Below are 26,559 nucleotides of genomic sequence, written 5' to 3' on the forward strand. Positions count from 1 at the left end.
AACTTAACCGCTTCTTCTTGCCTTTTCAATATGTTTAAAAATAAACGTTGCCCGCCTGCTCTTCGCTCGCCTAATCGCTTTCCCGCTCGGAGTTTTCCTTTATTACTTGTACTCTGAGCTGCTATCGACACACTTTTTATCTGCCTCTGCCTTTGTTGCTTTTCCCGCTTTTCCTCTGCCCCTCGCCCTTTGCCCTCCCCGGTTCCCTTTTTGTGCTTTGTGTTGGTTTATTAGCAATTTTGCTAAGCAGTTTGCGGTCTCCTTCGCAGTGTATCGCTTAAGCAACTCACAGTTGCACTGAAAATAATACTTAAAGCTAATGAGAGGGATGAAAATAATATTTGGGGAAAACAGGACTTTATTTGGCTATTTTAAAATTTATAACTGACCTCTTACTCCGCTTTTTAGGTAGGGAAAACCTCTTTTCACCATCTATAACATTTTTATATTCTATTTTTTCGTATCTAATATTAACACAACTAATACAATATCGTTAAAAAATATTTGTTCAAGAATATGTTTAATTTTTTTAAACGGCTTTTCAATCAGATCAGACTACTGCTACTATTCCTACTTATTCTACTACTACTACTACTACAACTTTTACTACCTTTTCTACTACTTATTACTACTACTACTACTTTTACTACTATACTTTTAAAAAAATATTTTAAAATATTTTTAATTTATCCATTTAATCCATTTTTCTCAGTGACTTACTAAATCGGTGGACTTCCTTCATCTTTCAATTTTGCTGATGAAGAGGATGGCAAATATTTATATCTAGCCTTGCACTTTTTGCGATTTTTCCTGCTCTTCCGCTTCTTTTGAATTGTTTTAGTTTCAATGCTCATTCTTGTATCTTGTCTTTAATCAAGAAATGTCTATACATTGTTCAAATTACTCTTGAGCCACTGCCCATTTTCTCATTGTGAGCAGTTTTTACCTTCGGCTTTGTTTTTATTTAATTAGTGCGCCCCATGAGCGATTGGGATTTTGAGGTGTTAATTTGATGAGTGCTCCCCAATGACTTGGGGTGTTTTTGGGGGCGTTCGGGGACCGAATGCACTAGATTGATTAAATGCAGACTGCGGTCACTGCAGTTTCCCACGCATTGGCCATTGGATTTTCACACAGAGCAGCCAACTTTCCGCCCACAGCTGCAGCTGTCATGAATATTTTCCCCGACTCCCCATGATTTGAACATTTCGAAAAATCATTTCCCAGCGCCATTTCCCCATTGTCTTGTTCAGCTTGCAGCGTTCGCGCAATCAATCAAAATGCGCCATGCAAATGGGAGGAAGAATAGAAAACAGACATATGAACCTGTTTATAGACAATAAAACGAAGATTTTATGCTCTTGGTAAACATAAAACGGAATTAAACATTGGGGGATTATAACAATATGTTGAAATATTTAATATGGCTTTCTGTTTGGTTGCCAAATATTTGCCACATAATTATACGAACACCTATTGTACGTCATTGTAATTAATATTCTTGCAATGTGTTAATCCATTCTGCTCTCTGCTTGATTCAATGCTTTAATTCATTTGAATAAATTACGTTTTTTATATTTATACTATTTCCGTAATGAATTTTATTACGCATTTTAACAAATTGCTGCTTTTGATTTAACAGCACTGATTTAATTTAATTACATTTTCTCCACAAAGGAAGCTAATTAATTCGGTGCGAATAATCCATTAACTGATGGTTAACTTTATTAATTTTGATGCCACTATGATGGTCACTAATGTGATAAGTGATCCTGAAAGTATGCAATGAAGGGGCTCTCGAATTATGAAATTCCATGGCAGTGCATTTTCGAATCCTTGTGATGGCTTGGGAATTTTCTTAGCCCCCTGTCTGTTTTCCCTCCTATTTTCCCAGCTTTCCAAGTAGAGCAAACAAAGCAAAGTCAGCGAAAACGGCGGATATGCATAGGAATCGGAGGAAACGACAAACGGGCAAGGCAAAAAGCAAACAAGCACCCACATATGTACTGCAAACAAAGATGGCTGACAGCTGAAAACGCTCGCAATCTATCACAACATACAAAATATGTTCCAAAAGATTTTCAATTTATTTTCACTAAAACGATTTTCCCTGTTTTCCCTCGCCCGCCATGGCAATGCATTCGGCGATATTGCTGATGCTTTTGCAATAGAAAACACAAAGAGACCAGTGAACAGAAATCGATGAAATGAAATAGAATTGAAAAGCGCGACCAACTGCAAGTCCCCAATGAGAAGTCGATCGCCACATGTGCCTCTCTAATTAGTTGCCTGCCCCAAAAAGGGGAAAAGGAGGGAAATCGTGGGCTGGGGAGGTGGAAAACCCGCAGAGAGAAGGAAAAACTGATCCCGGAAGTGGGCGACGACATTTAAGCACTGCGACATGCGAGCAACTGCAATTTGATTGCTAAATCGGTTCGACTCGGCTATTCTAAGCATCTTCTCAAAACATATATCTCCAATTTCGAATGCGTTTAACAGGGCGTATGATTGATAATCTAAACACAACAGCTTTCAAAATTTTGAAAAAGTGTAAATAATTTTCAAACATTTGTAATAAATCAAAAGAGAATTCAGTTTTAAATTTAATTTCTTAGAAATTACTTTTAAAAATATTTTAATTTTAATACGCGCTGTATGATTGATATTCGACACACCAGTTCCTGCAAAACTTTCATAAGGGGAGTGTTAATATCTTTAAAACATTTCTTACATTAAATCTAAAGAGCATTCATTTAAATTTTAATATCTTTAAGCTTAAGCATAAACTTTTAGGAATTTCAAAAATGCCAACATATATTTCCAAGTTTGCGATAATTTAACAGGGCGTATGATTGATATACAATCCACTGGGCTGAGAACTATTAGCCACATTCACAAATGCATATAACCAGGGGACAAAAAAACATCCATAAAAATGTCAGATGGCTTTAGGTCTCGCGTCCATAAATCAACTGCCCATTAGCAGGGTCCAAATAAAATGGGAAAAATTATTAATTTACACGAGTCCAACATGCAGAAGCAGCAAATGCAGGGAAAACCACTCGAACAGCTCGTTAAATGCAAATTGAATATCAAAAGTCCAAGCTGAATCTCACTTTCTCCCTCCATTTCTTTATTTCTGTCTCGTTTTTATGGCTGCCATCGTTTGATGATCATTTTATGGGTACATTTCTAATGGACTCTATAGATAAACCGTTGGCTGATGGATATTTTTCAGCAGGGGCCTATAAAAGCGATTGGATTTTATTTATAGGTATGCTGCACAATGCACAAAATTTACTGATACGTTTTCAGATGTCTTAAAAATGGTAATATTTTAAACGGGCTTACGGTTCATTGAACTGTATTTAACTGTACTTTATTTTTGTATTTTCTTGACTAGAACTCGGAAAAAAGAGTGAATTATGTTGACCATATAAGTATAAAAAGATATTTTACAACATTCTATTCTAGTCGATACACACAGCTGGAAAATTGTATCCGAAAATAAATCTTGATCATATCTCAGCTGTAGAAACATTTAAATTTAGTCCGGAGCATTACTCATTACAAAAATTGATTCATTGATAGACTTTGGTGGGCCCAAGCCCATAATCCCTGAACTTGTTATTTGGTCACCCATCTTCTTTATAGCGAGACCCATCAACACACTTTGACAATAACAAAATCTATAAATATTCCGCCTAACACTCGGTTCTCTCCGCTTTTCTCTTCTATACGTACTCGTGTTTTCTTTTTTGGGAGGGCGACCCCAGACGAGGTGAAATTCTTCAGCAACATTTCTGCCTTCCATTTGATGTTTCGCCCGCTCTCTGCGTTGTTCTTTGTGTTTGATTATTTAAATTATAACCTACATAATTTTAATGGCTCGGAAAGAAACATATATAAAATTAAATAATATTTATGGGGCGTAGACAGGCACATGGTCAGGCGAGCCAAGCATTCCTCTGCAGAAGCGGTTAACGAGGGGATTTTCGGTGGGCGGGGAGTCCTGGGATTTGCTTTATATCTCTGTATTATAACCATTATGTGTGCTTAAGAACAGGCGAACTTTTCGACTTGGATTTCCAGTGGGCGTTCTCTGAATGTTTAGCGTTACTGCCTTGAGGTTAATTTATTCATTAAACAGGACTTGTCCTTAAAAATGAACGTTTATTTTTCGGCTTTGAAAAGTTTGTTTACAAAATGTAACAATAAAGTCAACATAAAAGAGGTAAGTGTTTCTTAAAACAACAAGCTGTGAAAAAGACATTCTCCAAAAATCTCCTGTAATCTTCGTTTTCCAAAGAAAGCACACATCTAAATGCAATCCAATTCTCTTCTTTCCAATTTCAACTTTCAAACTCACCTCAGTGTTGAACTCACCTTAATGTTTAAAGTGGTAATGAGTATTACTTTCAAAAACAGATTAATAAGAGACATTCTCCCAAGATCTTCTGAAATATTCGTTTTCCAAAGACAGCAAAAAATCTGAAAAATTCCCATTCTCTTTTTTCCTATTTCAACTTCAAAACTCACCTCGCCGGCGCTGAACTCACCTTCTCCACGCTGAAATTGGAAATGATTTACCTTGAAAGCGGTTCGGTCACTCAGCTGAAACTGTGAATCAGGTGGTGAGCACTCACACACACAAGAGAGCCAAAAAAATATAAATGAAAATGGGAAAAATAAAAGAAAAGGCCGCGGGAGAAGAAGAAGCAACAGTTTGCTCACCTCAAGCTCTTTAATTATTTTATTTTCATTTTTTGGCAGGAGCAGCAGGTGTGTGCGTGCCAAAAAGAGCTAATTATCGAAGAGAAAGTTGCTCTTAGCACACCTGCAACTCTTTGGCTGTGTGAGTTTTCCTGTGCGGCTGTGTGTGTGGGAGAGTTTTCCTTGGCAGCTGTGTGCGTGTGCATGCGACAATGTCAATGATCACTTTTGACACGAAGCAGTGGGCGGAAAATCGAGGGGGGAAACTCACCTTGACTCACCTCGCCAGTGCTTCTCAAACTGCAAGTGAATTTTCCTTGCCACCGCGCATTTTCCTACATTTTCCGCCTCGCGGGGTTAAAGCCCTTTAACGCCTGACACGCCCTTCCCCCGCCGATGATTTATTTCCCCCCTTCGCTGTTTGTAAACATCGATAGGAAAATGCCAGACTGCAGTTGTTTTCCCCCATTAAGGCTTTCCATTTATCTAGCCCGATTTTTACCTTGCAGTTTGTGTATTTCTCCCACTTTTTCCCCTTTTTGCGCTGCATTTGCATCTGTGATTTTTACATCAACATGCTGCAAATCCAGCTGCGAATTGGAAATTCAAAAATCATTTCGCTGCATATTGATATAGGTGCGCATACACACAGACGCCTTGGGCTATAAATAATATTTTATTTTCTCGCTTTTTTGGGTGGAAATATCCGAGCGATTTATTTTTAGCAGGCGCTGTGCCTACGAATCGTTTGTTGTTGTTTATTTATATGGACCAGCTGGAGGGGGTTTTCAGTACAACTTTGTGGGTCGAAAAGAAAGAAAAACTTTTGGCCCCCGGAGTGGGGGGAAAAGTAAAAGGCGCAGCAATTAATTACACGGCCAAAGGGACAGCTGGGGATTTGGGATAAAGGCTTTTATACGGCCTTTATACGCGAAAACCCAATCAATGCTATTCAAATTAAATGAAAATTTCGGTTTAATTAAAAGCAAACAGCTCATTAGCCGAGATTTCCGTCGTTTTCAGAGTGATTGCGAGATAAATCCGGGGAAAACTACGAGATCTTCCTGGTACACTGCAGCGCAATTTGTCCACCAGCATCTAAAAATACTCTTAGGAAAAACGCAATAAGCACGCGACAAGGATGATGGAAAATCGTCAGTGGAAAGGGGGAAAATCCGGGGGGTTGACTGATTAACACCCGGGAAAGCATCAAAACAAAGGTGAGACAAAGGCCAACAAGGCAGGCAAAGTAACATTCGATTGGGAGTGTGATCCGCAGTTCAGTTGGCCACCAAAGGCAGTCGCATCTACACACCGAGATCGAGGCAGCCAAAAATCAAAATTGAGATTCGAAAATCACACTTTCGAGTGTGCAAATATATTTCGGAATTTCGGAATTTCACTTAATTTGTTTTTCGTGTTCGAAAGTCGTGTGTTCACCTGTTTTGGCAAGTTCGCGAACAGCAAAGAGAGAAATTACGCATACGAACCGTTGACAAGAGCCGCAAAGGGTGGAAAATAATGTGAAAAATATGATAAAAAGTGAGGGAAATGTGGCAGCATTTTCCCGCACACACACACGCATGAAACAAACAATAAAAAATATAAAAAATAAAGTGTATAACATAAGAGAGCAGGCTGGCTTTTCATTTTGAAGATGATGAGCGAATTGCGGAATTTTTCAGCTCCCCGCGGCCACATTAAGTGCTGATTGTGTGCGCCGCTCTATTAGCCAGCTCTCTTTTCTTCGGGGGAAACGGCTCCCCGCCTTTCGCCGCATTTTCCACACATTTTCCGACGGCCAGCCGCGCTGGCAAGGAAAATTCGGGCCCACTCAGTTCGTTCGACGCGCGTCTCAGTGGCTGAGGCTGAAAAACCGTGCCCGACAAATGTTGTTCCTCCTAGAATAATGCCAATAATGCCATAATACACCCATATAACACACCTCTGGCGAACCCAGGGAACCCGAAACCACGCGCTATCAATGCAAATCGAAGCCGAAACAAAAACAGGCACTAAAAACACCACACACGTATACAAACAACACCCAAACGGACCCAAAAAAGTGCAACACGCCACAGAAACAGAAACATGCAACCCAAATCAAACAAATAATAATCCAACAACACCACACACGCAAAAAACAACATCAACAACAGTGATACTAGAACAATTCAATGCAAACAAATGATTCAGCGCCATAAAAGTGCATTAAAATGGAAATGCTTTTGATATAAAACACTTTTCGCCACAAAAACTGACACGAATTTAAGCCCCGCCGACACACAATCCGCACAATAAAACACCAAAAACTACAGCAGAATAAACAAAGACCATACAGATTTTTAAAAATTTCAATTCATGAACTTTTTGCACTCACCGGAAATATTTTTCCTACCCAAAGTTTCTTTTCACTTTGCATTTAGTGTGGATTTTAAGCCCTCAATTTTATTACACAATTCCTGGTTAACCCCAAAAAGGACATTTTCCTGCACAAAACAAAATTCAACCACACAGCTTGTTTCCTTGGAAAATATAATTTATAAAATATTTGTCAAGAGAATAGAAAATATGTCCCCTTGAAAGTTCATATATTTTTTTGGGCAAGTTTTTAGCCATCTTACACAATTTGAAATTGAAAATATTTTAAATCGTTACAAATATTATTTAAGATATTTTCTGTGTGCAAATGGGTTTCTAAACTGTGATTTCTTTATGAATCACAGCTGCTGAGTTCCCCAACCGAACATTTCTTTTAATTGCGATTTGGCTTATGAAAATTTCTTTCTAAAATTGAGGAAGTAATTCGCTTAATTATAGACAAAGTTCTCACTTAAGAACCCACAAATGCGGTTCCCAGAAAAAGGATGGACATAATGGTATGGGGGCAAAGGGGTTGGCTCTCCATAATTCATGAATGTCAAATCCTTATTTAATTTATGGATAAATTCCCACGCCTTTGGCGGATTTATAAGTTCATAAATCTGCGTCCATTGCCGTTTATTTACAAATAATTACAGAATTTAATTGCCGGCCAAGTTCGGCGTACAAATTGCACTCGAAATTGTTGTTGATGTTGTTGGTAAACGCGTTTAATTAATTACGGCCAAGAATTTCACTTTTCGGGGCAGCTGCAGCCATAAATTCGCACCGGAGAAAGCGGCAGATTCTGGCAAAATAATAACAAAATCAGCGTTCGAATCAAATAAATAAATAATATTTTATTCAAATTCAGGAGCAGATATCAAAATAAAAATCGAATGTGTTTCCAGTGAAAATGAGCGAGAAAAGATGTTCGTGAGTCACACACTCAAGGCGAAAAAGAAAGAATTCAGGAAAATTATACGATAATATTTGTGAGTGAGAAGAAAGCATTTATGCGAAGAATTCGGGGCTAGAAAGGATTACAGCACTCTCGAAAACACACACTCAGCATGGCAGACTCTGCCAAAGACAAGGACGTCATCGAGGAGGAGGACCTGGGGGAGGAGGAGGAGGAGCAGGAGACCACCACCACCACCACCACCAAGAAAACCTCCCAGTGGCGCAAGACCCGCACCACCAAGGTACGAAGGCGGGAAAGCGGGTGGAAAACCACCCCGCCCCCTGAAAACTGTCAAACTGACAAATGCCCGACGGATTGAAAGTTCCACTCGTCGTTGATTTTTCCGAGAGAACGTCAGTGTGTCTTTAAAAATTCTTTATGTTTTTCTAGTCGTTTGGGAAGGAAAATGTCTGGGGAAAGGAATAGACTAAAATTCTGTTTTTATTGGGTTTTTTTGTGAATTTCTTGAGGAAATAGTCAGGAAAACTCTGGGAAGGAACTGTTCGACCACTAAAAGGGTTCCAAACTTGAAAAGGGAAGCAAGATGAAGCATTTCCAGGTCGCTGGGCTTGAGTTTCAGGAGGAGGAATAGGGGGAGTTCTGGAAAAACTGGGCGGATAATCTTGGGGGCGGAGAATGGCCATTGCCATTTTGATTGTACTCAGCCACATGGGATCCAATCTGGTGGTTTCGCTTGCTTTCCTTTGGGGGGAAAAGCCTGGACGCATAAATTACTGGGGCGTACTTATGTAGATATATATATATGGTGGGTAATTCGGGACCACCACTTAGTTGTTAGAGATTCTGGCCCACCTGTCGCCGCCGGAATTCAAAATGCTGAAGAGCAATCAATCAAGCTGTAAAGTATTTATTAAACGATATTATGGGGTTTACCTGGCTCTCGGATAAAATGCTGAAAATTGCGAAGGTCTCAGGAAAATCTACCCACTTTGCACGGCACACATATAGAAAACTGAGGAGCTTACATATTTTTTTAATAGCTTCATTGTTTCGCTTAACAGGATTTCATTTCACTTAATGTACCAACACTTGGGTGTCCTCGGCATCACACCGCCCCCTTTTACCACACCCCCACACTTTTTGTTTGCCGCCTGGCGTGTTTTCCTTTGCCCGACGGCATTTTGGCACTGCCTTTCTCAAATCAGCAAAAAAAAATATGGGAAAATAGGGAAAGGTACAGGAAAGCAGAGGAAAAATAAAAAAGCAGGATGAAAGGAAAATAACATTCTCCGACTGACTCCAGCTGGCACGGCGCAGTCCTACATATGAGCATTCCTACCGACTAGCATTTATAAGCACACCTGGAGAAATCCTTACATTCTTGACCAGTAAACATGTTTCTAGGGTACCTTTATCTACCTTTTAATGAACCTGAATTTTACATAAAACCAAAAACATATAATTTGATATTACAAATATCTTTCGAATGTCTTTTCCCACTTGTCCTTAAATTAAATAATACTGGCTTCTCAAAAGGGTAGCTAAACATAAAGTACAAAAAAGTTTAAAAGAATTTAAATAAGTTCTGCTCAAAATACCAAATATAATTTATTTACATTCCACTCATTTTTTCACGTGTACGGCCCGAATAGTTGACTTTTTATCCGCAGGTTTTCATGGCAGCAATCAAGGCGCAACAATAACAACAGCTACGCAATCCACACACACACTTCCGCTCTGTCGCTCCCTGACTTTTCCTTTCTCCCCATTTCCCCATTTCACCTTTCCCCGACTTTCGTCTCTGGGTTTTCCTTTGGAAAACACCGGGCAGAGTTTATCAGGGAAGTGGGAGCGAAGCAGTCAATGCAGTCTGCGGATCGATTCAGGAGTTTAAGCCATTAAAAAATGCAGTAAACAGGAAATCGCAAAAAGGAGAGTAGAAGTGAAATCCTGGATGAGCAGGATAGTGATACAAATATCCGTTAAGCAAAGCCATCAAAGGTCTTTTGATGGGATTTTTAAAGTGCAGGTAGCTTGCTTATTTTTTATAACAAGTGTCTGTAAAAGAATTCATTGAATAAGGGAGATTTTCTTTGGAATAGTAATACCATTTAAAAGGTTCTTGAAGTAAATAATGTTTAAAATGTTTCCAAGTCACGTTTATTTTATTTTAATTAAATCTATAACCATTTGAAATTTAGTCATAATTCAGTAAATATATTATATATTAAATAACACTTACCAAAATATTTTCCCATGGACTTATAACTTAATTTAAACCTCTTTGTTAGGCCCATTTAAACTTGCCACTTTTACACTTGGCAAATTGTAATTTGATCCCTCGAATGCACTTCTCTTCAGGTTGAATTTGATGATGATTTACATATTTCATTGAATTAAATTTTAATTGACTTGACAGAGCGCTTTAAGCTCGCATTTCCCGCACTTTCCCACCCACTTTTCCCACTAGCAGTTTTCCATCTGGCCCTTTATGTTTTCCCCTCGTCCTGCGGCTCAGATGCCACTTTAGCTGTGTTAATTTCTTTAACAGTTTCTCGTTCTTCGTTTTATGCGTTTTGACGCGTCACCTCCAAAGGCGCATTTTCCCCGACCATTTTCCCTGAACCCGAGCCACCTCGTAAACCGTTGGACAGGGAATTTTTATCTTTTAATTAAAAGTGATGCCACTCCGCCGCCCTTTTCCTGTCGCATTTTCCCGGGAAACCCGACTCCCAAACAGGACTGCCCCACTTTTGCACCTTCTCGCATGTAGGTGGGCATTAATTAAGCACTTTACGATTGTTTCCCATCTGCAAAGGCGGCCGGGGAGTGAAAATCCGAACAGGACCATAATGTGGAGCCTCCTCAGCCATTTTGTTTTATTCGCCGACTCTAATATATAAATGTTATATGTGCAGTAAAATAAATTATATGTTCTTCAAGTGGCTCGGCGCCTGGCGGCAGCTGGTTTTCACTCATTTTGTGCAATTAACTTGGTCAGAAGGGGGAACAAAGGGGCTTCCCGGGATCATTAGGGTTCACTCAAGAGGCTAATTGACTTTGAGCTGCTTTTGGCCTTTTGTGGCTGCGTACTTTCGATGGGCGAAATAACCAGATAATAAAGCGATTCATTAGCAAACATTATATACTTCAAATTTATTTTTTGCCATATTTGCTATATCTATTATGCGCCAACTCATTTGGCAAATTTATTATTTTTTGGCATTACTCACATGGTCAGCTTTGTTTATTGTTTTCTTTTCCAGCTTCCATTTTGCATATAAATTGCTTCAATTTGAATAAAACATGTCGCACTATTAAGCCACATTCAATTATGGGTAATATGTCAGGATTTGCTTGAATTTGTAATCATCCAAACTTGTTCTTTAATGAAAATCGATCGGCAACTTTATTTTTTGTGTCAAATATATCAAAATGTTTTATATTTAAACTATTGGTACATACTTAACAAATTAATTTCTTAAATATCATTTGGTGAATTCCCTAATGCACCTATATTTCATTACATATTTATCTTCCATTTGCCCATAAATTTGTCTAGACAAATTAAACGTGCCAGTTTTATTTGTGCTAAAAATAGTTTACAAGCTTTTTATCTTGAAATATTTATACTTAATTTAAATTTATATATTTGCTTTTATTTCATTATTTAAAATCTTTTTTTCTCCATATTTCTCTTTTAAAGGCCTAATCGGTTCCATCAGGAATTTTAATTATGGTTAAAAATACTTTAATAGCTATATATCAGTTTAATTATTTGTTTATTAGCGCAGTCGTTCATCTGTGAAATATGTATATCTATCTGTATCGTAAATAGTCAACTAATTTGCCTCTTTCCTTTGCATTCTCTTTGCAGGTAAGCAATCCCCATCTTCTGACTTCATCCACGCCCAAATTGTAGTATTCCCGAGTAAGTTTGGTATTCATTCATCTAAACAATGCATTCATTCACACACTCGCTCCTTGGAAAATGCTACTCCAACTCGATCCCACGATCGGATGGAAATAATTCGAACTATCTTATACACATTCCTGCTGGCCAAGTTAACACAGCTGAGCAGAAAGAGCCAAAGAGCGATTCGTTTCGAAAATAAGACACAGATACAGATACATATCGTGTATAGATATTTGTGATTGTGCATGAACAAGCGGTTATAAATAATTCTGGCAAAAAATCAGCAACTTTTTCCGTTGATCTCCAAGTATAGAGCGTTGGCTCGCTGCCAAGGCGAATTGCGCATACGTCGTGTGGTCCATTCCTATTTTTCTGGCAGTGTGTTTGTGTCGATATTAGTTTGTATTAGTTGATAGATGTGTGTGGCTACTCTCCCCCAATTTTTCTCTCTGGAGAAACATTTCTTTTTCTAAAATTTCTAAATTCTAAGGGAGCTTCTATGAAGACTTCTCTTTTGTTTGACGGTTTATTTTGATAGTCCACCAGATTTCCTTCGTTCAGCTTAAAGGTCAGGGAAATGGGTGGTCCAGGGGTGTGGGGGTGGGAAAACCCCTCCCCTTTGGCTGTCCACGCTGCCAAATTGTTTGTCAGCTTCTCACATTTTCACATCGCATTTTCATCACATTTGTTTTTCTTCTCATCTGCGCCTGCTGATTTTCTCGGTGATTCTGTTGTGGCATGGCTCATTAATTTGCGTCTAATTAGTTTTGATTTTCGTTTGTCAATTGGGTGGAACAAGGACCCATTTTCCTGTTTCCCTGCCCCGCCCCTCCACTTCATCGCCTCATTTTCCTCAGCTGACTTGACTTTGGCAAAGAACTTGTCGCTGCTCAGATCAAAGTGGGCAGGCGAATGACACAAAATAAATATTAAATAAATATTAAATAAGTACTGTGGCTTGTGTTGTCCACTTTCCCCATGTAGTCGATCTGATTTTCCCGCTTTTCCCACTCTCTTGGTTGCCTTCCCAACCTTCGACAGCTGTCGGCCAATGCCAAGTGAAAAATTGACTGTCGGCTGGTTTAAGCGTTTTTCGATGGGAGATCTCGCGATAAGTCCAACTCATATTTCTGTTGTGCTTTCCAGATTTTAAATATCTGACATTGTGACATTTTATTTGGTATTTAAATTTTATTCATGACTTTGCCAGACAAGATTTAAATAACATTTTTGATTTTATCATTTCGTTTAAAAGTTGTGATTAAATGGTCTAACGTTTTATGTAAAAATTGTTCGTAACTATTAGTTGAATAATTACAGTACTATAAAATGTTAATAACTTTAAACAGATAAAACAAATAGTAGTTTATAATCAAAAAACCATCGTACTTGATTTTCTTATTTATAGAAAAATTACAAAACTGTTTGGAAATGTATTTCGAATATGTTTTTTCCACTGTTACTTTTTTCGCATCAATTTCCCATTCATTTCGTTTCATTTGTTGACCAAATTTGGTCAAGGCGCAGTTCATTGTAATGCAATAAAATTCAGCAAACGAGACCAGCGACAATAATAATAACAAAAATCCATTTCGGTGGCATTTCGGCCTGCCAACCCCTCTGCCGCCCCTGCAACCCCCCTGCCCAACGCCTCTGGTCTTTGTTTTTGCTGCTCGTCATGTCCGTTGGTCTTTTGAAAGCTCAGACATCTTGGCATGCAATAAAAACAAACCCCAGTAGGAAAAGGGAAAAGCAGCAAAAATGCAGTGGCCCCAGGAAAATTCATGGGAGGGGGTTTTTGGGTGGAGGAGACTTCACAAGCTTGTTGCATACAAGGCAAATAAACCAGATGGGAAAACTGAGGAAGGGAAAATGCCTGGCCGGCAGCTTTTCTTTCTGCATTCTGGACGAGAGCCAAAACTTTTGTCCGAGGACCCAGTGACATGACAAGCGGTTTTCCACCGCTTTTCCCGCTCCTTGCAGCTAAATGGCTGAAATAATGTATTCATTTCTCCTCATGCCAATTGCCCAATGCCATTTAACACTTCCTCAAGGGGCTACAAAGTGAAAATGGGAACGTTAATGGACTGGTCACTCAATTCGCCAAAGCGGACGAGCCCAGGGGGTCAAGAAGGCCAGGCGGGCCCAAGTGGGGTTAACCTCGATTTTTGATGCTGAAAAAGAATCCCAGATGATCCTGTGGGATGACTGCATTGCAAATTAGATGCAGAGTTTCCCAAGTTTATTATGCATTTCAGCTATTTAAATATTTTATGGAAGCCTCAAAAGGATTGCTTAGGGGCAGCTGGTAATGTCATGTTTTGTGAACAATTTAATTTAATTTTTCACTTTAACATAACCAATTACTTGGATTTATCCTTTATTCCTTTCAATCCTTCCCCCAAAAAAACTCCACATGCTCACTTCTTTTCACCAAAGAACATTTATTCGCTTTATTTAATTTATTTCGATTTTCGCTTCGATTTTTTCGATTTCATTGTTCAGATCTAGCTACATGTTCGATACAATTTAGGGTGTAATAATTGTTTAATGCTTAGCACTTATCGACCGACGACTAAGACTATTATTGTTCGAATGTATATATCATATATCTAAGTATGTATAGTAGAGTATATAACCGTACTCGTAAAATGTTCCATTATAATAGATTTGCATTTAAGTGTAAACTTTATAATTTTCGATTAATACATTTTGATTCTCCTTCGATATGGGTGTGTTGGTGTGTGTGTTGGTTTTCCAGCCTGAATTTAAATTTAAATTTCCAGAGTGGCCCCTCGAAAAACTCTTGGCAAACTTGGCCCACATCCGCTTAGAGGGCTCTGAGCGTTTGATGAAACTTTAATTTCCATTTGGACACACTGACAGCAATCAAGTTAAACCGCCCTGGCAAGAGTTAAATGCCCGGCCACGCCCCCTGCTCCGCCCCCTTTCCGGACCCATTGTAAAGTTTCAATGCTCGGCGCTTTCAAACGGGGTCAAGTGTGTGTATGCCCCTCGAGGACTCAAGTGCTCAGGCTCAAAAGAAAACAATAAAACGCGCTGCGGCGTGCCAAAAAGAAAAACATCCGAAAAATATGAAAGCGCTACAAAAAATGTAGAAAGTAAAACAGCCATTGAACAAAAAGCAACCCAAAAAGGCTGAAACACAGCCTAGAAATCGATATGAAAAAAAGTTCCAACCGTTTTCAATTGTCGGGGAATTAAAGCCACCCAGAAAGTAGGCAATGAAAATTTAAAATGAAATTTTCTCGGTGTCGCATTCAATCAATTACTTTAACAACAGAATGTGAATTAATTTTATATACTGTTGGACCGGAGAAAAAAGAGTGTAATGAAAAACAAACAAAGGGTTGGCAACAAAAGTGTTCGATAAAAAATGCAAAAAATTATGAAATTAATTTGTGCTTTTTGCCCGCTTTCTTTAACGGTGGAAACGCCACTGAATTCTTTAGCTTCTGCTGCTGGGGATTTTTCAGTGGTTTTTCCTTGCCATTTCCCGTGGCGACCTGTCGCTGCGGAAAACTTTCTTTGTGTATGCAGAGAAAAAAACCATAGCAATATCACTTTCACAATTACAAAAAACATTAAGCCATAAAAACAAGTGTCTAAAAGTATGCAAAGCTATTTAAAGACCGGAAACCATGGGATTCGCTTTCCGTTGCATACTTTTAAGCGTCTTTTAAAGAAACTGATTCCTTTTAAATGAAATAAAAATCATTTAACGGGTCAAATATATATTTTCCCTCAGTGTATGCATGTGTTTCAGTGGCTTTCGTTTGTAGTGGTGTGTGGTGCGTATTGTGCACTCCCAAGACTACCGTTACTAATTAGCGAGCAACCTAGTTTAACAGTTCTTCGAGGGTTTATCTTCCTCCTGCGGTGATCCCCCCTCTGATCTCTCTTTGCCGCCATTTTCCGCAGGATTTCCCCCCTCATCCCCTGCGCTTTTTCCCACTTTTCTCGCTCAACTGAGAGTTGAACCTAGTTGAGTTGCCTTTCTTATTAAAAGGAAACCACCGCGGCTTGACTTGTAGCCTTTGCTTCTGTAGCATCTTCATTTTGCAACCTCCTTTTTTTATCCCCTCAAGGGTGCACCGGAAAAAGGATCTATTATCGTAGTTTTGATTATGTATATGACTATTGTTCGATAGAATTTTAAAACTAGGGGTGGTTATATGCGAAACGTAAACCTTACCTTATTATAAAGGCTTTCTTAACTGTTAGATACTTTTTGTTATAAAATAAAACTTGTCTGATACAGTCTCCTTTCTAAACCAATGCATTTTGTTGGGTATATATTCGCTATTATATATTACTAAATACTTTCTATTTCCGACTAATATTTCGACTTTTAGCTTGAATCCCTTTTTTAAGTTGTTGAAACATTATTTCCTGTGTGTTTTTGGGTGGTTTGTGGGTGCTGCTTGGCTCCCTTCTAGACAAATATAATTTCATTGCGCTCCGCTTTGTGGGGCGACGGCTGGCGCTGGAACGCGTAAACGTTGACGATTAACTGCGCCATGAAAATGAAGCAAAATAAAACGATTAGAACTAAATACAGAAAGATATCGCGCAGCATCGCTGGGATCGGGCTTTTCGGTTCACTCGGGCAGAGGCCAAAGCTCCAGACTCCGGCAGACTCCAGATGTCATGGTTCCTCCTCGGCTGAATTTCCCGCCGTAGATTTTCCGGCTGCCCCGCGTCTCATTGCCTCATTACAGCCGTGTAAATGGGAAATGGGGGTGGGCAGCGGAGGCGGAGGCGGAGGTGGATTAAATGGGGACCAGCTGCAATGAAAAGCAGAACGGGGAATCGTGAGTGAAGAGCAGATGGAAATAACGCGCAGATTATTCATATCCCTCCATCACGCACGTCTGTGAAAAAAACGGAACCGGATCCAGAAAAAGAAACCCAGCAAGATGGAAACGTATCCATGAATGAGTGACAGTTGGAGAAGGAAAGCCCCAGATACTCTTGCCCAGCTCTTAATTATTCATACAATTTGTTAAGCTACTTTTCATATGAAAATTAGGTGCCTAAAAGTATGCTGTGAAAAAACCAAAGGATTACCGAACCTAAAATAAACTGTTGCATATTTTAAGACACCTTCAGGAAGAGGTTTCAAACCTCTATACATTACTGTGGCATCATCTAGCATTCAAAAATTTATAGCTTTCTTAAATGTAACTCCATTCAATATATATTATGGATTTCTTTTAATATTTGTACAGTACGAAGGAAACTCTTCAGCTCTGGGGAGCTGTCACAAAATATACACATAAATAGGAAAGGCAGGCGCCTAAAAGTATGCTGCGAAAAATAACCTTAGGATTCCTAACCAACAATATATCGGTGCATACTTTTAAACACCTTTTGGAAGAGTTTTTAAACCTCTACAAATTTTGGGGGCTTAGATATAACTTTTTTCAACATTATTTAATATTTCTACAGAAGGAAACTTTTCAGCTCTCAGAAGCTGTCACAAAAACACAATATTAATAAAAGGCAGTCCAAGAAATATATATTTAATGTAGCGTATTCAGTACAGTGATTTATCAAAATTATGGCCACAAGGTTACGGAAAAAATCCTGAGAGGAAAATAAAGGAGGAGCGGTGGACAAAGGATTATCTCTGGCCGTCGAGGAATCCGTTGCCTGGTTTCTGTGCTTCCTTCTCCCTGGTGAATTACATGCTGGTCTCAATCTTTCTCCCAATCTTTTTCCCAGTTGCCTGCTGGCAACACGAAAAGTTCTCGCCCGACGTTTTCCCACCCGCGACTTCTGCTACACAGGGAACAGAGCAGAAATTACGCATACGCCGCGTGGGCCGTGGGAAAAGGATGGAACTGAAAGATGCAGCTGCCAAGGATTCAAGGATGTGTTGCACAATTGCGTTTCTTGTTGCCAGATGCCACTGGTGTTTTTTGCCCCCTTTGTTGCACATTTCTGCTCGGCATGTTGCCCAATATGTTGGCTTGAAAAAGGAAAAGAAAAAGGACTCCAAATGGTATGTACGTGTTAAGCAAATTAAACAAATGAAATTTAAGCTGGGTCGCCACAAAGGGAATTAGATTCCCAGATTTAAATGGGAAAAGGAAGGCAGAGCTTTCCGCATGAGCAACATGTGTGCTCGGAATGCATATGCCACTCGACCCGACTCTTTGACCCCCGCCCTCGAAATTCCCCATTTTGAAAAGCCTTTCGCCTGCATTCTCAACTTCCACTCGAATCCACTCGAAGCGCTCTCAATTAGTGGGGGAATAATTTAAACCAAATTGCATCCCAGTTGGAAGAAAAAACCAGCCGAATTTACGAGTAAAACTCAACAAAAAACACCCACAAACACCTGAAATAATTGAAGTGTTTGCTATGGATTAAAGGTGTTTTTCGAATGGTTTAATTGGCCGATTCCGAAAATAATTCAAAATTAATTAGTCGATATGTCAGAAGTGATAGCTCTTAAAATTAAAATAAATGCGGAATAACACTGGAATTCACTTTCAGTTTATCCAAATAATTATAATAATACATCATGTAAAAAACTGCATAATACGTAGAAGATATTAAAGTACTCTTTAAAATTGTTAATATTCAAATATAATTATTTATAATTTTTTGTGACTGTTTGCAATATTTGTTAAGTCTGTTGGCCTTGCGTTTTTGTATGAACACGACTTTTTCTCGGGTGTAGGCACTCCAGCTTTTTTAAAAAGGGTTTGCGGTCGTGAGTTTTTGAGCTGCATCCGTGGATTAAAATGCAAAATGCAGAATGCCAACTGCAATCATCAAGCATCCGGCGACCTGGAACGGACATCGCAGTTGGAATCCGAATCCGAATCCTTTTGCCGCCCCAAAAATCCCGGGTCGCTTTCAATTAAACGCTTATCGCATTCGTGGCACTCGCTGAATAAGTTTTAGCCCTCGACCCCTAGAACTTTCTGCCCCATGTCCCATGTCCTATGACCTGCCTCTTCCCCCACCCCCAAAAAAGAAGAAAAACAATTTTCAAAAGGACCCTGCCACATTCCATGGCTCGCACATCATTAGGCCGACTTTCGAAACAGGGGCGGGAATTTGAAACAAAGCGAAGCGCATCAAAGATTATGAAACTCATTAAAAAAGTTTCGGCGGGGGCAACAAATCTAACAAGCTGAGGAATGCGACGCAGCTGCCACGCCCCCTCTTTTCCAACATAACTTAAGGTCAATGGGAAAGTAAAAAAAGGAAGGAAGAAAGGGGCAGGAGGTGAAAGTAATGGGGAGTTGGTAGCAAATGGCCAGTGGGATTTCCTTTTTTGCTAAAGCTCTTTATTTTTAGCTTCCCGTCTAGAAAAACATTGAGAGTAATAACAAAATAAAGAGCGTACATTAAGTTGAAACAAAATAAAGCAAAATAAATTTAACAGCTGAAAATTCAACTATAGTGCGAAAAACAAGTGTCAAGGAATCACTAAATTAAATTTAAACTATTTAAATGTAACATTTGCACTACATATTTAAAGTAGATAAATAAAAAAAGTCAAAAATATTTAAATTTTCATAATTATTAATAGTTAAAATGTTATTAAAAATAAATATATGTATTAACATCTGTCCACTGTAATCAAAAGAACATATTACCATTAAAGAAAGTGTGCAATTATTTAGTAGAATATATTTCATTGCAAAGAGAAGCATTTGTCTTTAATACATAATTAAAAAATTTACTAAATATACTTTTTGTATTTATTAAATTGACAGCATTCAGGGGACACTTTTAAATCATGCAGTCGCTTAAATTCTTTATCCAAACTTTAATCCTTTAATTCATTTCAATTTCCCTGGGAAGCAAAATCATCAGCATAACTTGTTTTATTGCTCCACGGCCACTCGCTATTAAACTTGTTTAACAGCACTATTATTTCGACCCCCGCCGCCCAACATAATAGAAGTGAATAAAACCGAACGACTACGTGATACCCCCTAATAAACGGGTCCCCAGAGAAAATAAAAGAAAACTTGTTGCTTGGAGCGGAAATGTGTGCCTCCTTTTGGATTTTCGAGCGCTTCATAAATTAGATGTCAAAGCCGGGGGATCAGACAGCCATGGCAACTTGGCCACACGTGTGTGCGGGTGTGCGTGTGTGCAAAAGGGTCAAAGGTTGTCAAAGGAGTGGGCCGGAATTTGCTGCCTTGGGCGAAAGTTTGCGGCGCCTGCCTGGCAAACTTATTAAAGAGTTCGAAGCCAAACAAATTGGCAAGGCGAAAAGGGGAAGATGGGAAAACTTGCCGAGGCATTGCGGCCATTAATTTTCACTGGCGGCGCACACGAAATGCAAATGAAACTTTTGCCGTGAAATGTTGACAGTCAGTCAGTCGGGGAGTCAGGGGTCAAAAGGGCCCACAAAAGTCAATGAAGTGTTAAATGTCCTGCGGTGTTTCGGGCTTATCCCCGCACACACGTGTCCAATTTCCTGCGGCTTTCCATTTGCATTTCTGCGTGCCTTGCCACCATAAATGCCCCAAGTTTCCGCAGTCATATAATTAAAGCAACAATGCTGGAAAAACTCGCGGCATAAATCACTCGGAGCATCTCAGCCCAGCTTCATTCATGACTTTTCTCGCCGGGATTCCATTCATGGGCAAATACGCTGTGCTCACGCACTTTTATGAGAAAAATCCCACACTCCCCAAAAACAAAAAGGGATATACACGTTACCAATTTATGCCGAGCCGCTCGTAAACTGCCCAAAAAGGCTACAAAAATTCCACTAACGAGCTTTCTCCCTTTTTTTCTTTGTATCACTTCACTTGCAATTCTTTTCGGTTCAACGCGGCGTATGCGTGATATTCCGCTGTTTGGTATCGTAGGCTTTTTGTATGGTTTTTCCGGCCAAGTCGCGTTGTTTTCAGTTCGACGTTGCTGACGCGACTCCGGTTTTTGTTCAATGGATGCGGCTTCTTATAGCGCTCGTGGCCCCAGCTTCGTCCTTTATCCTTCGTCCTGAATCGTCCTGAGCCGAGTCCTCACCAGTTGAGCCTCGGCTTCTGGGTTCGTCCCTTCGTGCCGGAAATTGTTGTTCAACAAATGCAAAGAGCTTCCCAGTTCCCAGTCAACAGGCAGGAAAAACAAGCAGCAATAGCCAGGCATTGCACATCCTGACACATCCTTGAGGAATCGCTGGAATCGCTGGAATTCGCTGAATGGTGATCTTATCAAAATTGCAGCGCCAAATTGCTGGCTTAGAAGGTGTATTCTTAGGGAATTCTTGCAAAAAGGTTTAAAAACTTCTGTATTTTTTTGAATATTACAAGCATTAAATGTAGATACTTGTTAAGGGAGGTCCTATAATATTTTTTTGTAATTTTCCCTAGGTCTAGTTGGTTATTTATTACAATTTGTATACAGCTCAAAATCTATTAAAATTCTCGACACAAGGAATTTGATAAAGTTTTTAACAAATAACAAAAATAAAGGGGTAATAGAAAATTGTATATATAATTCCTACATTTAAACGTTTTATAATGTTTCTTATAACCCTTCTTCCCTCTTCCTAAATCAAAAATCTGTAAATCCGTTTCTAAAACCCCCTTCCCATGTATTCATATAATCGTTTGTATCATATCGATCTGACAGTTTGCAAAAAGCCTGCCCCAACTTTTCCCCTAAATATACTACACTCAACCCCCTCAAATATTTCTTGTTTGCCCCGCCTTCCGCCTGTCATGTTTATATTTCCAGCCGCATCATAAGGCAAACATTTTAATTTGCCATAGCCTGTGGTGCCACGCCCCCCAGAGCCACAGAGCCACCGCCCACGTCGAGGAGGTGTACAAATATTGACACTCCACTAAGCCGGCAGGCAAACGCTGACCAAAATCAACGTTGACACCCCCTATACCTTTCTGCAGATCCTTCGCTGATGACGCCAATCATGTTCTTGGGGAAGACATGGGCGTGGGAAGGGGGTTTCCCGGCCGTCAGTTGGCGTGACAAGCAAGTCTTTAGACTCACAGGATGTGGGGGAAAGCCGGGGGAAAGCGGGGAAAGCAGGCTGAGCAGACATCGGCACAGTTTGTTATTATTTAAATCAGGAAGTCGACGAAATTTCCTGTGCCAGTGGGGCATGGCCAACAAATTGGCAGCTGACTTCCGCAGTCGAGTCAATTAAATTTTCCCTTTAAGTGATTTCTGTCGCCATCAAATGTCGCAGCTTCCCTTGGTCTCCCCTTTTCCAGGTTTTCCCCGGGTTTTCCCCGGGTTTCCTTCTGCCCTTGCCCCCTCTAATGAGAAATCGATGTGTTGTAATTTGTTCAAATCCAATTTCGGAGCACGGCCGGGGCTGTAACCATAGTCCGGAGTCCAAAGTCCGGACAAAACACCTGGCCCCCAATCGTCACGGGATCCGGAGGGTGCACTGTGAAAAAATTGGATACACAAGTTTAAAAATTAAATGGACTGGAATCGCATCCTTTAAGACACTACCTAATGTTCTAGGTCTCCTGTTTATAATTTTCTAAAACTATTAACCGTTTTCCAAAACATTCAGAATTTTTGTCAAAAATTCGACATTTTTTTTCGGTCAGAATTTTTGTCAAAAATTCGACATTTTTTTTCGGTTTTTCCATCGTAATTCAGCCAAATCAAGGCGTACAGCAAAAAGACCGACTGTTTTGAGCAGCTTTCTAAATATGCAAACGATCCTTATCACTTTTAGGAAAATTTATTTTTTGACCAATTTTCTCAATTTTTGTAGGGGTGACATCACTTTTTTGTTAAAAGTGGCAAAAATTTAACATTTTCAGGTTAGAGTGCCAATCGATTGGAAATTAAACAACGAGCTCAACGGGGTATGACATTCCTCATTCTGACTTATATTTTTGTTATGGCAGCCAAAAAACTGAATTTTTATGGCGAAAAAAGGGTTAAAATTTTTGTCAAAAATACAAAATTCTGATTTTTGTCAAAAATTCGACATTTTTTTACGCTTTTTCCATCGTAGTTAAGCCAAATTAAGGCGTACAGCTAAAAGACCGACTGTTTTGAACAGCTTGCTAAATATGCTAACGATCCTCATCACTTTTAGGAAAATTTATTTTTTGACCAATTTTCTCAATTTTTGTAGGGGTTACATCACTTTTTTTTCGAAAAATGCCAAAAATTAAATATTTTCAGGTTGAAATGCCAATCGATTGGAAATTAAACAACGAGCTCAACGAGGTATGACATTCCTCATTCTGACCTATATTTTTGTTATGGCAGCCAAAAATCTGAACTTTTTGCCGAAAAAAGGGTTAAAATTTTTGTCAAAATATAAAATTCAGATTTTTGTCAAAAATGCGGCATTTTTTTTCGGTATTTCCATCGTAGTTGAGCCAAATCAAGGCGTACAGCTAAAATACCGACTGTTTTGAACAGCTTGCTAAATATGCTAACGATCCTCATCACTTTTAGGAAAATTTATTTTTTGACCAATTTTCTCAATTTTTGTAGGGGTTACATCACTTTTTTGCGTGAAATGGCAAAAATTAAACATTTTTAGGTTAGAATGCCAATCGATTGGAAATTAAACAACCAGCTCAACGAGGTATGACACTCCTCATTCTGACTTATATTTTTGTTATGGCAGCCAAAAAACTGAATTTTTATGTTGAAAAATGGGTTAAAATTTTTGTCAAAAATACAAAATTCTGGTTTTTGTCAAAAATTCGACATTTGATCCGGTTTTTCCATCGTAGTTCAGCCAAACCAAGGCGTACAGCTAAAAGACCGACTGTTTTGAACAGCTTGCTAAATATGCTAACGATCCTCATCACTTTTTGGAAAATGTAGTTTTTGACCAATTTTCTCATTTTACTTTTTAAATTTTCAGTTGTAATCTGAAAAATTTTATAAAACATTCAAAATATAAACTTATTTAACAAGATTCTCCAACATTTTCAATAATATTAAAATTCCAATTAATTAATATTTTAATCCATTGAGTAGCTCCACATTCTCTCAGTGCATGTTGAGGGCTCATTTTAATGAGTTTTTATTGCGCTTCAGGTGCTTTGATTGCTGCGATTTTTAACTTGATTTACGCGAGTTTAGTGAGCGGGAGTGTTTGAGAGGGGGTGGCACACTATTGATTTTTCAATTAAGCCGGGCCCCCCTTGGTGAACCCCCTCCCCGCCCATGTGCTTCCCAATGCATTTTGCATGTTTTTCGCGTGTTGGCAACATTTGTTTTGTGAGAAAGCCGCCAAGGAAGGACTGTCTTTTGTAGCAAGTTTTATGCGCCGCATCCTGTGCACAAAAAGCAAAGGGGTGGGGGCTGTAATTTAAGGGGGGTTCCCCAGTGGGTGGGGCTGCACTGTGCGGAAGGGGGGTGTATGCCAGCGCAATTTATGCGGTAATTGCTTTTTTAAGCGCTTCGCATTTATCTTTTCGACACAAGTGAAATGAGTTTCTGCCTCCTTCGCGTGCCTTTTGTCGATTTGCCACACCAACAGGGGTAGCAACAACAACAACAACGGCAATCAGGATAACAGCCTGCAAGGATATCAGCAACAACAACTAGCGAAAACCTCCTGTCACAGCGCCAACAAAAGCCAAAAAAACAGAAAGCTCAACTACTTACAATGGCATTTTTATGACGTCTTCTATTTGTCTGCTCATCACGTTTTGGCCTCGCTGCCACGCCCCCTGAACCAGCCTACACTGCAGAAAAATTGTTTTAATATGTGTTGAAAAATATTTTCGGGTTTTTCCTTTGATACTCCATATGATTTCACGTCGTAGGAGTATTCAATTTTATTATAAAAATTTGAACTCAAAATATATACAAATTCACTTGGGATTATATACGCAATACATTTTATTAATATTTTTATTTTAAAAACTTTTTTATTTTCCACGTGTAGTTAACCCACTACCGCCCTATGCAGCATCTTCTGTTATTGTTGTTTATGGAAATACCGCGAAAGTTTTTCCTTCGCCCTTTGAGCCCTCTTTGGACCCACTTTCCCCACCACCCTAATTAATTTAACGCAATTCGCTCAAAAATTACCCAAGAAAAGTTGATAAAATGAAACGAGAATGAAAATGATATGCAGGGCGGAAAAAGCCGCATCTGTATTCTTGTGACCGTCCGCTTGATTTATAGCGTGCATTCTGGTTAATTTTAATTTTATGTTGGGCCCATAAAAATTACCCGTACGGAAAATTTGTTATTTTATGTCGGTTTAACTGAAATTGGGTATGCTTCTGGAGCAGGTAATGGTCTTTTTTGCGGCCTAGATTTTACTCAAGTCTATAAAGTGTAATTATTATTTTCATTAATTGGCAAAAAACATCCAAAAAATCGATGTTTGTGTCTTTTAATTTTTATAAAAGTATACCTACTTTTATAAAAGCAGTGTATTTCTATAAGAAAAAACAGAACTTGATTAATAAATTAAGTAAATATTAATATTTTTAATTTGTCGGCTTAGGAAATTATTTAAGAACTACTAGTAGCTGAAAATGATAGTTCCCAAAAAATGAAGTGGCTCTCAAACTGTAAATTCCAAATTTTAATTTATCTTCTCTCTTTTGAAAGGAAGAGCCCAGACCTTAAAATCTAAACAACAAATTGTTTTTCACCATGTAATGTTTAAGTTTTAGGTAAACTAAACATTTCTTATAGTTAAATTATAATTCTAATAATTCTTATTTTGAAATAATGAGCCGGATTTGAAATCTGCGGTCACACTGCTGAGCGCGGTTTGAAGTATGACCGTACAGCGATAACGGTGGAATGCCACCCCGCACCTTCCGACTGTTATTTTGCCGCTATTCGCAACGGTCACTTTTAAAAATACACCCAAAATAAAATAAAGTTGCTCCGCGCACTTCACTATTAACTTGTAACAATTAAACAATTGCGCTGGCTGCAAATTGTTGCTGCGATCCGTGAGATAAGAAAAGTCAGAAAAACACGCGGGTTTCTGTCAGTAAAGGTGGTTTTCTAACGGTTTTCCGTGTGTCACGCCCAAAAGAAAAATCAAAGGCAACAAAAATTCTAGTGCGTGTCAAAAACCAAAAAACAGTGCAATAACAACAACAAAGGCAGCTAACGGTGAACAAAACGCTCAAACAAAAGCCACAAAAACAACAACAATGGAGGTTAGTAGTGTAGCAATTGTTGTTGCGCTCAAGTGTTTAAATTGTTTTTCATTGATGTTTTTTTCTTCTGGGGTTGTTTGCCTTGAATGATTTCATTTCATTAATTTATTTTTGTTTGCTTCGAGTTTTGCCCTCTCTTTCTCTCCGCCGAACGATTACGTCAGTTTTATCTCTCCCTCTCTCTTGAGTTCTGGAGTTTGCGCTCTCTTAAGAGAGAGAAACTCTTCGTCATCAAATATTTATATGTTTTCACATTAAACTTCCACCCCTTTTCGCCCTAAGCCCCCCTTAATTATTGATTCCCCTCCCTTTAATTAATTCACAAATTTAATAGCTCCTATTATGTCATCGCTTTCTTTTCCTGCCTTTTGTTTTGTGTCTCAATTTTGGCATGTTTTGCCTTTTTATATAATATCGGACTAAATTCCTTATCGCGCTGAAACAGCTGTTTATATTCGTTTACCGCTATGTCGAGACCTTATCGCCCATATCGAGTT

The 26,559-nt window shown here is 39.0% G+C and overlaps 2 protein-coding genes across 16 annotated transcripts in view; one reads left to right on the forward strand and one right to left on the reverse strand.

Annotated features, from left to right (window-relative positions):
• Nucleotides 1–26,559, forward strand: part of tmod (tropomodulin) — a 52,881-nt gene that overhangs the window by 9,143 nt on the left and 17,179 nt on the right. For 2 of the 15 annotated variants that reach the window (XM_070996249.1, XM_070996250.1), the window contains exon 1: nt 7,949–8,279. The exons of 11 other annotated variants lie outside the window; for them this stretch is intronic. In XM_070996249.1, coding sequence (XP_070852350.1) covers nt 8,148–8,279 — 132 coding nt within the window. In that variant the 5' untranslated portion in view covers nt 7,949–8,147. Of the gene's footprint in view, nt 1–6,582; nt 6,605–7,948; nt 8,280–25,763; nt 26,063–26,559 lie in introns of those variants that run through there. 2 more of the 15 variants (XM_070996243.1, XM_070996246.1) reach the window with 2 other exon arrangements.
• Nucleotides 15,700–20,855, reverse strand: LOC108017255 (uncharacterized). Its single transcript, XM_036819787.3, has 2 exons — nt 20,634–20,855; nt 15,700–16,723 (listed from the first exon to the last, which is right to left on the reverse strand). The coding sequence occupies exon 2, from the start codon at nt 16,513–16,515 to the stop codon at nt 16,372–16,374; it is 144 nt and encodes a 47-aa protein (XP_036675682.2). The 5' UTR covers nt 16,516–16,723; nt 20,634–20,855; the 3' UTR covers nt 15,700–16,371.

The sequence above is a fragment of the Drosophila suzukii genome, chromosome 3, assembly GCF_043229965.1.
Source record: "Drosophila suzukii chromosome 3, CBGP_Dsuzu_IsoJpt1.0, whole genome shotgun sequence".
NCBI classification, from domain to species: Eukaryota; Metazoa; Arthropoda; class Insecta; order Diptera; family Drosophilidae; genus Drosophila; species Drosophila suzukii.